The sequence below is a fragment of the Dasypus novemcinctus genome, chromosome 17 (assembly GCF_030445035.2).
Source record: "Dasypus novemcinctus isolate mDasNov1 chromosome 17, mDasNov1.1.hap2, whole genome shotgun sequence".
Classification (NCBI taxonomy): Eukaryota; Metazoa; Chordata; class Mammalia; order Cingulata; family Dasypodidae; genus Dasypus; species Dasypus novemcinctus.
The window spans coordinates 15,863,931-15,875,943 of NC_080689.1; the positions used below are offsets into that span (position 1 = coordinate 15,863,931).

Consider the following 12,013-nt stretch of genomic DNA (forward strand, 5'->3'; position numbering starts at 1 on the left):
ATAAAATAAAACTAAATTTGTTGCTTGAAGAACTAGAGGAAATTCACTGGCAATGTTTTCTTGTACTAAGGTTATCCAGAGGTCATCCAGATCTACTAACTACACCCAGAAAGCCTGAGCTTAAAGGCAAAGAAAAGCTACTTTACAGGTTTCACAGTTACCCATTTCATACCAAACAACCCCAAAAACCTTCAAAAAGGCCTACCAATCCACACTAAGTACTTTTCTTGTTCTGACTGATGATGCTGTAGAAGAAATCAGATGTTTTAAATAGACTCTATATTCATTTCTAAGATACTGAAAACACTTCTTAGTAACCTAGCCCATTAGGTCTTTGGTAAACCATTTTTAATAGAAAAATATTTGCTTTTGAAAGGTCAAAATTTTAAGTTTGACTTCAAACTATGATATTTTAAAAGTCTGTACTGAAAGACTAGCTTTAATGTAGCTAGCTACTTACTAAAGAACAACAAATAGCCTCTAAAAACATCTTAACTAAATACTTGAGATAAATCCCCCAAATTAATAGGACACCTAAAAAACAAATGCAAATCACATCAAACCAGCAGAACGTGCCTCTCTTTCAGCCTCTTTCAATATGGCTTCTTTCTCCTTTACTCGCTGCACAAACATCTGCTTCATCTCTTCCTCCTTTCTCTGACGCTCACCGTAGATTTCGTGTCTTTTGGCTTCGTAGGTCTCTTGAAGACTAAAAAAGTTATTTGTGGTAGTATCATGTTAAAAAGATAATAAAACAAACTTGCAAAAACTCATACATTTCACATTAGGCCTCATATATCAACATGTACCAATACCCCAAACATGGAATTTTCTATAGTATGAGATATAAGAAGCAAAGTACTACATCTACTATGGAGAGTATTAAATTTTGAAGTATCTGCTTAATCAGTTCTTTCACAAAAAAGTATTCTCATCTCACCCCAAACATATTCCTCTTTCTGTTACTGGCATTGTTGTGTTAAGAAACCCTGAGTCTTTCAAGACTTTCATCTTTGACTCTTCCTTTACCCTTAGGCCCATATCTGATATGTTAATTCAGCCTGTGCCACTGACATCACATTTAAATCCACCTTCCTTCCACTGCTGCAGATATTCTGTTTCAGCCCAATTTGATGTCTTCGTGATTTTCTGTTTCCATTATTCCAATCATCTCCTAATTGGTCTCTTGGCCTCTAGTTCCTCTTTTCTTTTACTTGTACATTTTCTTTTTCTTTTACATCCCCAAGGTTTTCCACCAAAAACTCATTCTCTTTTTTAACTTACATTAGTCATGGTATCTACAGAATATGGTTCAATCTCCTTTAAATAGCATTTAAGAAACTTTGCAATCTGGCCCCAATCTATCTTTCCAGGTTCATTTCTCATCAAACAAATCCAATCCCCTTAGGTTCCAGCCATATCAACCTACTGATTGTTTCTAAAACATGCCACACATTTCATGCTTTAATTACTTGTGTCTGCTTGGCTTCCAATGTCATTCTCCACTTCCTACCCCTAAACTATCCTGCTTACCCTCTATTCCTCTACAGCCTTCCCCAGTTTCCTCCCTTGCAATTAACTGTTTCTTCCAGCACTTCCACCACACTGTATATACCTCTTTTTATTTTTATCCCAGTCACACTGTCCCTGTCTTCTAATAGGTCACAAATCTTGATTACAGTGACTGGATGCTTATGACTTATGATGCTGTAACCCTACTATCCTGCAGAGCTCTCTGAACATTTTAGTTTCTTTGTAAATGTTCAATTAATTAGAAAAATTTCCAGGAAGTAGAGACAGACTAAACCAAGCAGAAAAAGGATTGTCCTGGAACTTGAAAGCCAGCTGCCCTTTCTCACTTGCAGCATTTCAAAGGTACAATAAACCCTCTTATGTGCCAGAAAATCTGGGCCCTTTCATTTTAGCCCACCATGAGAATGAACAGTTCAAAGGTTTAACAGGGAACACAAATTCACTTTCCAGCTATGTTATGGTTAGAAATTTCTACTGCTTATTAAAAAAAAAAAAAAATCTTTTACCTACATAGATTTCAAAATACGATAAATTAAGGAATTTTACTAATCTTAAATATTGTAACTGGAGAAATAAATCTTTGAAGTGTAGAATTCTGTAAGTTCAAGGAAAAACAGTAAGAAATATTACACAAAAGCCATTATGGCTAGCAGTTGAGTGTCTGGTATGCACAGCAGGCATTCTGATTTCAGAGGAGGAATAGATCCTAAACATCTTCAGAATACTTTCTTTACTAATGCTAAGGAATATATTTAACCCTTCTGCCACTCCTTGCCTTCTCTATCACTACCACCATCATCACCACTGATTTGAAAAATATGCAAAATACCTAGATATCACAGAAATGCCTCAAATCCCAAGGAAGTACTTTACTTTATAACAAGGATTTTTGTTTTTCAGTAAGTGCAAAATGCCCTCGATATCACAGAAATGCCTCAAATCCCAAGGAAGCACTTTACTTTATAACAAGCTTTTTTGTTTTCCAGTGTGTTTGATTTGGTTTTATTTTAAATAGGCCCCTAAATCAGGCAACTTTCTTTTATTCACTTTTTTAAAATATTCATTCATTCATTCATTCATTCATTTTTGGAGGTACCAGGGCTGGGGATTGAACCCGGGACCTCATGTGGGAAGCCAGCGCCCAACCACTGCGCTACACCAGATCCTCATATCAGACAACTTTTACCATTTTTAGAAAACTCATTGAATTTCTATACCTACAGTGAACTGACAATCTTTTAACAATAAACTTGGTTTAAATAATGTCTTTAATTCATATTGAATGTAATTTTTTTAAAGTTTCACTAATCTATATATAAACACCTGAGCTGTTTAATAAGGACAATATATCTGGAAAAGGGAAGAGACCTAACATTTATCAAATAGCTGCTACCAGCAAAGTACTGTTCTGGGCCCTTACGTTCATTATTTAATTCCCATAACCATTCTGATGGACAAGAACAAATATTCTGTTTTAGATCAGAAAAACAGTTCAGAGAGGTAAAGTAAACTGCCCAAAGTTAACATTGCCTATTAGCAGAAAGCTGGGATTTAACCAAAGCCGACTTGTTCCAAATTTCATATTCCTAATCACCATCTATTAAAAAGCCCTAAAGTGATGTCTCAGTGGCATGTCATATCACACCACTTTCCAAATTTCTGACAATATGAACATATGGGGCCAACTGCAAGTAAAGAAACTGACACTATCTTTGTTCAAATGTGGTAACAAGCAATTAGGTAAAAAACTCTTAAAAGATCCGGAAGAGAATGACTCACAGAGTTAAAATTGTAAAACTAAAGTAACCACTGTTTACAGTAATAGATTTATTTATTAGAGATGAAAAAATAGTTTTCTTGCTTTATTACTCTCTTTTCTGGCATAAAAAATAGTTTGCTGTCATGAATGATTAATGCCAATATATTACTATAGTCATAAATCTCACTGACTTAAACCACAGGGGAAAACCAAAGTATAAGAAAAAACTCTCAGGTGCTCATATCACCAGGGTCATGTGCTTTTATCCTCAAAAAAATTCCTCAAGGTCCAACTAGAGTAGGGAAAAGACATAAGATGTCAAAGCTGCTGCATGGAACAAGATAGAGTCAGGCTTGAGCTCCAGATGGGCCAAGAGCTCTCATTCTTCTGGTGTCTCTGACATGCCTCAACTACAGAAATGAGTGGTAGACTGGCTCCAAGTAAAAGTACAATGTATATCACCAACTTGCCCTTTTCCCTAGCAAATAATGACATATACTGGATTATTTCCGACAATGGCAAAGTTGTAAAGGTTACTATAATGTAAGATAAAGATACCAGGAAGAGTAAAGGGGTTGCATTTATTCTATTTTGGATAAAGAATTTGCTAAAAACTGTACCAGGGCAATAAACAACAAACAGTTATTTGATAGAGTGATAAAAGCAAGCATTGCTATTGACAATGGAAGAGCAGCTGAGGTCATCCAAAGGCAGAACTACACTGATAAACCTAAGTGTTACGAATGTGGGGAAAGTGGACACAAGTTATGCCCATTCTAAAAATATGCTGGAAGAATGTGAACCTCCAAAGAAGAAAGAGGAAAAGAAAAAAAAAAAAGAAAATTCCTGAATGAGAAAAAGAAACTAAGGAAGTAAAGAAAGTGAAGATAACTGGGAAGATTCTGCTCTTGACAGCCTCAGTCAGGCCACAGCTTTCCAGCAAACCAAAACTGAAGAACATAAAAGGTAGAAACCCATTTCAGGGGACCCCTCAGCCTCAGATGATTCAAGATGCCCAAGGATACAGAAAAGCACATATTTCAGTGATGAAAAACTTAGTGATTAAAATTAATATTATGTAAATATTTAAATTTTTAAAAGTCAGAGTACGAAGTTCAGTTGGAGACTAAAAGTTACATTTAGAACTTTAAGTATAAGAACCCTTGACACTGCATAGCTTTTTTACTATAAAATAGTTCACAGGAAACTGAAAAATAATGTTAAATATGTTTATGTATCTAGCAGAGTAATAAGATCAAGATTTGCTAATAACCATTAATCCTGACAACAATTACTTTTAATATGAGTAAGAACACTTAATGCTATTATAGTAATACTACCGTTATCCCAAGAAAGAAGGTAGATATTAAAGATTTATTAGAGCTCATCATAGAGGCTTTATTCATATTAGATTGGTTTACATTAATATTTTTCAAATAAGTTTAATCTTTACAACAAAAACTTCATAAAAACTGTGACAAATGTGAGTGATTTATTGTTAAATGTTAAAATTTTCAAGAGAATTTTATGCATAAAAAAACAAAAAAACCTTCAAGTCTCTTCATTACTACCAGTTTTTATTTCCTCATTGCCAAAGCCAAGTATCAGACAATGGCTTGGCTTAAGTAATGGGAATTTATAGATTTAGTGTTGATGCTGGGAGAAATCCAAAACCACGGCATCATCAAGGTAATGCTTTCTCCCAGAACACTGTGCCATTCTGGGCTGGTTGCTGGCGATCCTTGCTTTTGGCTCTTCTGACTCATGGCAATGCACTGCACAGCCTGGTCTGGCCTCTCTTTTCTCTTCTGAATTCCCTTGACTAATACTTCCTGCTGTTCCCTCTCTCTTCCCGTGGTAATCTTCAGTAATAGGATTAAGACCCATGCTGATTCAGTTGGGCCACACCTTAACTGAAATAACCTCATTAAAAGGGTCTCCTTACAATGGGTTCCCAGCTACAGGAATGGATTAAGTTTAAGAACATGTTTTTCTGGAGCACACAGCCCCAAGCTACCACAGGACCTGTTTATTTTTGTTTTATGGATAGTTCTAATAAGTTGCATGAACTGTTTTCCAAGTCTATTGCAGACTGAACGCAGAAAGTTACCTATTTATTTTCTGAGAATTCCAAAGACACAAAATTTGACTATGATTATATCACACTTAAGTAACTCTACAATGCTACAGAGAGTTTTCTTTCAAAGTTTTAGGTGCCACAAAACTTTAATGACAATGATTTTGTGCTTAAACATATTAAAGGTGATTAAGTGTGGGAAAGAAAGGGATTATATTAAATCTGAAATTACTGAACTTGGGTGTTTAAAAGTTTGGTTTTTTTAAAGCCTGTTTTAAATAGTTTAAATAATTAGCATGAGAATATTATTAAGATTGGTTAATTAAAACTAGAGGAGTATACACCATTTACTTGGACCTCATGATAAACACTTGATCAGTGTTGGTAGATCAGAATGTCAAATACAGGCTCAGCATAACTATTCAATAAAATGTAAGTGGAAAAACAAACTGTAAGGTCTGGCAATGAAGAAGGCTGCAAAGTAAACAGAAATAAAGGTCACCCTAACAGTTTCATGCAACTATAATATTTATCTACAATGCTAATATTGAGGGACAGATCTTACATGCAAACCAAATTACACTCATTTCGTTATGTACCTGCCAAATTATATGGGAAAGATTCCCTTGAAAAAAATAAAATGTAACCTGAAACTGTAACAGTTATAGTACTATAAAGAACTATAGAAGCCTTATTAAATTCTTTATTTATAAATTCTTTGCCAAGAAAAGAGACATTTTGCCTCTCTGTCTGGCCTAAGAAAGCTATTGTGAAATGTCTTCTTAAGGAGGTTAAGGAAGGGCAGAAGGCCCACTGGTCTCCTAGAAAGCAGGCAAAGATCTCCCTCACACTGAGAAACCTAGTTTCTCATCACTCCTATTTATCTTCTGCAAACAACCTCCAGTCATTGCTACCTACCCAATCTGTGACTTGGTCTAAATTAAAGAACATCCTTTTCCAATTTTCCATTCTTCATCTGATTCAGTGAGTAGATGTTTCCCAAACTGAACAAATGTTCAATAAACAGATGTGATGGATAATCTTTGACTTTGACTAACCATCATCTATTTTCTTTTGGTATTATTATCCTGCTAATATTTGGGGGAGCTACCTCTTCCAACAGGATTCAGTCTGGTGGGACGTTTAATCAGGTTCCTGCCTACCTATAGACAAGAGATGGCTACATGATCTAAGTTGAACCAACTGAACACTACTTCCCCGGAACACGAATTGTGAGCAGAGAAGAAAAAAGGCAGGAAGGCTTTTAGTTCATTCATTTCTCCTCCAATGCCTGAATGAAACTCTTTTCCATCTGTTTCAAGCTTTCCCTTTGAAACTATAATTCCTGTGTAACCCTCAAACCATTGCCCTTTTGAAGAGAGAGCAGTCATCGTTATTTTTCAAAGAACTGTAATGGACACAACCAGATTGTATTACACTGCTGTACTTTTACAGCATAAACCATGATCTTCAATTTCAGTACAGCTGACCACTCCTTCTTTCTTGAAACTTTTTTCATTAGGCTTCTAAGTCATTAAACTTTTGGTTTTCTTCCTTCTTCTGTCTGATCCTTCTCAATCTATTCTATTTGCTCTTCCAGTTAACAAATATTAGAGAGACTCAAGGCCATTTCCTAGGTACCCTTCTTTCCAGATATACTTCTCTCTCCAGGCAATCTCATCCATGCTCATATTTTCACTTAACTCTTAAGTGTCTTCCTTTAGCCCAGCCTTCTATGAGCTCCAGATAAATAACCAAAAGTGCCTACTCAACATCATTACTTAGATATTTCAGAGGAAACTCAAAAAAGTCAATGGGTCTCAAACAGCACTCATGATCACCTCCTTGTTCATCACTGATACCCTATAAAAGAAGCTAGTTGTCTTCCACAGCGATACCCATCTCAGTGCTTGGGATGACCATCCACCTACTCAACAAAGCCATAAATCCAAGAAACCTCTTGATATCTTCTTTTTCTTCACCTTATTATATCTCAGAATAATCATGTTCTTTCAATTGTACCTTCTAGATATCTCTCAAATCTGTCTAGTTCTATTTCCTTCGCTATCCCCTTAATCCAATCAATATTCTTCTAACTAGTCTCTTCTAAGTAGTTTTGCATACCTCTCCAACACATTCTTCACATTACAGCCAGGAGTGATTGTTCAAAATGCAAATATGGTATCACTCCTTCAACGGGTTTGACTTCCTCTTAAGACAAAGACCAGAATTCTCAAAAGGGCCTTCATGGTTTGATACTTCCTTACCTTGTTAGTCTTATTTTTATGCCATTCCCACCACCCTCACCACCATCTGAATTCCAGCTGCACTGAACTTCCAGTGCTTTCAAGATGCCATTCCCTGTAACTTCAGGATCTCTGCATATGTCTTGCTCTGTTTTCCCCAATTTATTACTTAGTTATCTTTCTGAGATCAGCTAAAAATATTCCCTGCCTCAAGGAAGTCTTCCCTAATTTTCCAGATTAAATTAGCAGTCCCATTATATACTATCTCTCCTTTAGTACACATATCATGCTGTAATTTATTGTTTAATTATTTAATGTCTGCCTCCCCTGCAAAGTGTACTCTATGAGAGCCAGGACTATATTTAGTATTATATCCCTAGCACTTAACCAAGAACCTCACAAATAGTAGAGAGACACACACACACACACACACACGCAAACTTGTGTTTATACCCACGCTGTTAACTTCCAAACTACTATCTCAGTTCTAACCTTTCCCCAGTTCCAGATGCATTCATTTTAGGTAATAACCTACTCAATTTCTTCACCTGAATATCTAAATAAGCACTTAAATTGCTCTTATCTAAAACCTCTCAATTACCAAACACAATCCTGAAAATCCACTCTCCGGATTTTCTCATGTCAATAAATACCAATTATCATCACCATTCACCCAGTTTCTTGGGGCAAAAACAATGATTGGATTCATCCCTGATTCCTCCTTTTCCTTTATATGCCATATCCAAACCATTTCATCAGTCCCAATAACTTTATCTTCAAATTATATTTCTTAAATATGTTTCTCACAACCACCCTACCACGCTAGTATAAGCCTCTATCTTCTCATGCCTGGACTACTGTAGTAGCCCCCTGACTAGTCACTTTGGACTCCTCACCACCACCACCCCAAGTATGTCTCCACATGAAGACCAAGTGCCATCTGCCCACTCTGCCCTTGAAGCTCTACAAGACCAAGATCTTTGTATAATTCCACATTGCATATACTCTGTGACAGATGTTAAACAAACAAGATGTTAAACAAACAAATATTTGCCAAATGACTGAATGAGGATTTTTTATGCTGACTACTAGCCTCCATCCTGGAAATTCAACTTTGATAAGCTGGAGCCAGCATTTCTTAATCATCCATGCGTAACTAATGATCAGCCAGGTGTAAGAACCACAGGGCTAGATTAATCCACCAGACAACATGAAACTCTCTTCTCTGAGATTATTTCAAGTCTGCTAAACTTGCTCTCAACTTAATCTCTTCGCCTCATCAGTGCATACATGTAACTCTGAACTGACTCCTGAGACTCCAAAGAAATGAGAAGTGAAACCTCCTCTGGGAAACACTAAAGAAGCCAACTCTACGTGCTTTTTCTTCACCAAAGAAAATAATCAGTTAAACTGAATTGGCCCATAATGTACGAAAAGTAAGGCATGCCTGAAAATGACTAGCGAGAAGGGGTTAAGTACACACAGTTCTTAATTTATTATGCTACCAGAAGCTAAAAAAAATAAACACTAATAAATTAAATCCATAGCTTGAATTATTTTTAAAACTTAACCTCATGTATTATTAAATCTTCTACAAGGTCTTAAGTAATAACAGCACTGATCTGATGTTCTCTTCCACTTCCCTTTTGTGTTTACTTTCTGGTACAAGTACTAAAAGCTATAGAAATGAGTAAAATGCAAATAATGAAAGGGAAAAGGAATCCTCAGTTTCTGTTATGAGAGTTTAAAATAGTGTTTGCCTTAAAGATTTCATACTTTCCTGCAAGCAAAAATTATTCTGGAATTCTCTATCAAATCAAATTTTATTAATACATTCAGGATTAAAGTTTTATGTTCATGTTTCAATCAAAAAAAGCCAGGATTGTAACATCAAATAAAATTACCAAGCAAGTTTATTGCTGTAATCACTGATTACAGCAATTATGCCTATATATATATATTTTTTTTTTTAAATAATATTTTTAAAGATTTATTTTATTTATACCCTCCCCCTTGATGCCTGCTTGCTCTCTGCTCTCTGTGTCCATTTGCTGCATGTTATTCTGTCTGCTTGTCTCCCTTTCTTGCATCATCTTGTGGCTCCAGCTCTCTGTGGGCGCGGGCTGCTTATGACTGTATTTTAATATTATAATAATCTAATTTCTGACTCCCCCAAAAGACTTTCATTCTTTCTTAATAAGATATTTTACTAAATGTAAGTCATGCAAAAACTTTCATCAGGATAAAAACCAACAGAAAATATTTTAAATTTGTTTAATATGACTCCGTACCAACTTTCTTCTGTGGTAACACATTAAATGTACTTTCACCTATTTCATATATACACAAAAATAAAACCAAATAATTACTTTTTCCCCTGAGTATTTATTTCAGCATATATCATAGCATATAAAGTGAGCTTCTACCCAACTCCAACTAAATCAGAAAAGGATCTAAAGAAACTTCAAAAGCCAAGAAGGCTTTTGAGAAGCCCAATTAATCATAACTAAATGATTGTATTTCATGGTTTGGGGAGATTTCTAAAAAACTCATTCTCCAATTTATAAAAGGGCACAATTCTTTCTAATTTATTCTTTTGTTGGATTCCTATCAACAACAGCTTGTCCAAAAAAAATTCCCACTTACCTGACAGGCTTGTTCTCTGGACCCGTATCTTTAAAGCCCATTTCCTCCAGTTTGCAACGCCTATAAAGTTCATAGTGTCGTGTGTGGGTTTGTTCTCTCAGGTCCTCCATATTTGTACAAATGAGCATTTCCCGGAGCTTTACAAAGTCACAGTGGTTTTCATTTTCCACTAGTCAGAAAAATAATAAAACAGCAATACTGGTTTTTAATTTCTGGCACAAAATCAATATGTGTTGATGACAGAATACATGAAAACATTTGAAATAACAGCCAAATGATCAGCCTGATTAAGAGATACAATTATTTTATATTAAAAAAACAAGGAAGAAACTCTAAAATTACATATACCAAATTGAAGGCAAAGTTAATTAATAGACCAGGAAATTTATTTTAAGTTTAGTAGCCAAAGGATAATAAACAGGAAATAGCAAGGAAATCCATCATATTATGTTGCCATATGCTCTAGTTATTTCACTAATGTTTTATTAGAAGCTTACAAACCATCCTCAGGAGATCTCACATGTTGCTTAAAAAAAGGCTCTAACAGTGTTCCACTAAAATCCCAAAGCAGCAAAATATGCAAACTCATATCATCTTCCATGTATCAATTATCAAATTATTTTATACAATACCACATTTATGAGCCTATTTAGACACTATTCAATTTAGACACTATTCAAAATTAGTGAATAAACTTATATGGTCTTTCTATATTTACAGTGACCAGAAGACTATTAATACAATGTAATGTTATTGTGACTAGCATTTTAAGTATTACAGTTTTGTATATTAAAAATGTTAATTTTTCTTATTATTTTTCATTATTTACAAAATTAGTCTATTTTTAAAAAGCACCACTTGGAAACCTATACTGACAGGGGTTATTCATTCCTCATTAATTAGTATCACAAGTAAATGAACCAGATAGTACTCATTACTTACTATAATGCTAGACGAATAATCTAAATGTCAACTAGATTTAATGTTTTAGTTGACTGACAAGTTTGTTTTGGAAATAATTAGCAATATTTTGTTCTGTTGACTAGTAAAACTTCAAATTTACAAGTTGGTTTATTGTGCTCTAAAATTTAGTAATAATTTTTATGTGTCATGTCTGCACAAGTGCTCTGCCAGTGATGGTGGGGACCTTCTGAATGTCACTGCACACCTGGGAGGTAAAGTGTGTGAAAAATAAGGAGGCTCTGCCTGGCCTCTACAGACTCTTACCTACAACAGCAAATAGCAAACTCCTGTAACAACCAATCAGAATCCAAAATAAGCATCCTCTCAAAAAAATGCATTAAATTTAATTTTGAAACTACTGGGTAACACATACTTCTAATAAATATTCCAAATTGTTGCTCACATTTATCCTATTTACCTTGTACAACACCCCAAGGGTACTGACGAGCTTTGACCATTTTATTTCCAACTTTTACCTCTTCCATACTTCCCACAACAGCAAATGGTAAATGTCCCTGAAAAGGAACCATAATATCAATTCCATCTTCTCATACCAATATGACAATAGACAAACTTAAAAAGTTTATGAAAATAACAGAAAAGAGAATAATTTATTATATAACCAAGCTATTAAAATCAAGTGATCTGCTATACCTCAGATTTTAAAACTTGGCAATGAGAATGTGTTAACTGTTTTACATTTTCAGGTCCTATAAAAAATAAAAAATTGCCTACTGAACATCCCCTACATACATGGCATCATGCTACTGGGAATACAAAACAGGAAAG

At 35.0% G+C, this 12,013-nt stretch overlaps 1 protein-coding gene across 3 annotated transcripts in view; it reads right to left on the reverse strand.

The window, feature by feature from the left end:
- Positions 1–12,013, reverse strand: part of SEPTIN10 (septin 10) — an 88,455-nt gene that overhangs the window by 18,241 nt on the left and 58,201 nt on the right. For all 3 annotated transcript variants that reach the window (XM_058278326.2, XM_058278327.2, XM_058278328.2), the window contains exons 7-9: positions 11,643–11,739; positions 10,262–10,430; positions 577–709 (exon numbers count right to left, since the gene is read on the reverse strand). In XM_058278326.2, the coding sequence (XP_058134309.1) occupies positions 577–709; positions 10,262–10,430; positions 11,643–11,739 (399 nt within the window). The remainder of the gene's footprint in view (positions 1–576; positions 710–10,261; positions 10,431–11,642; positions 11,740–12,013) is intronic.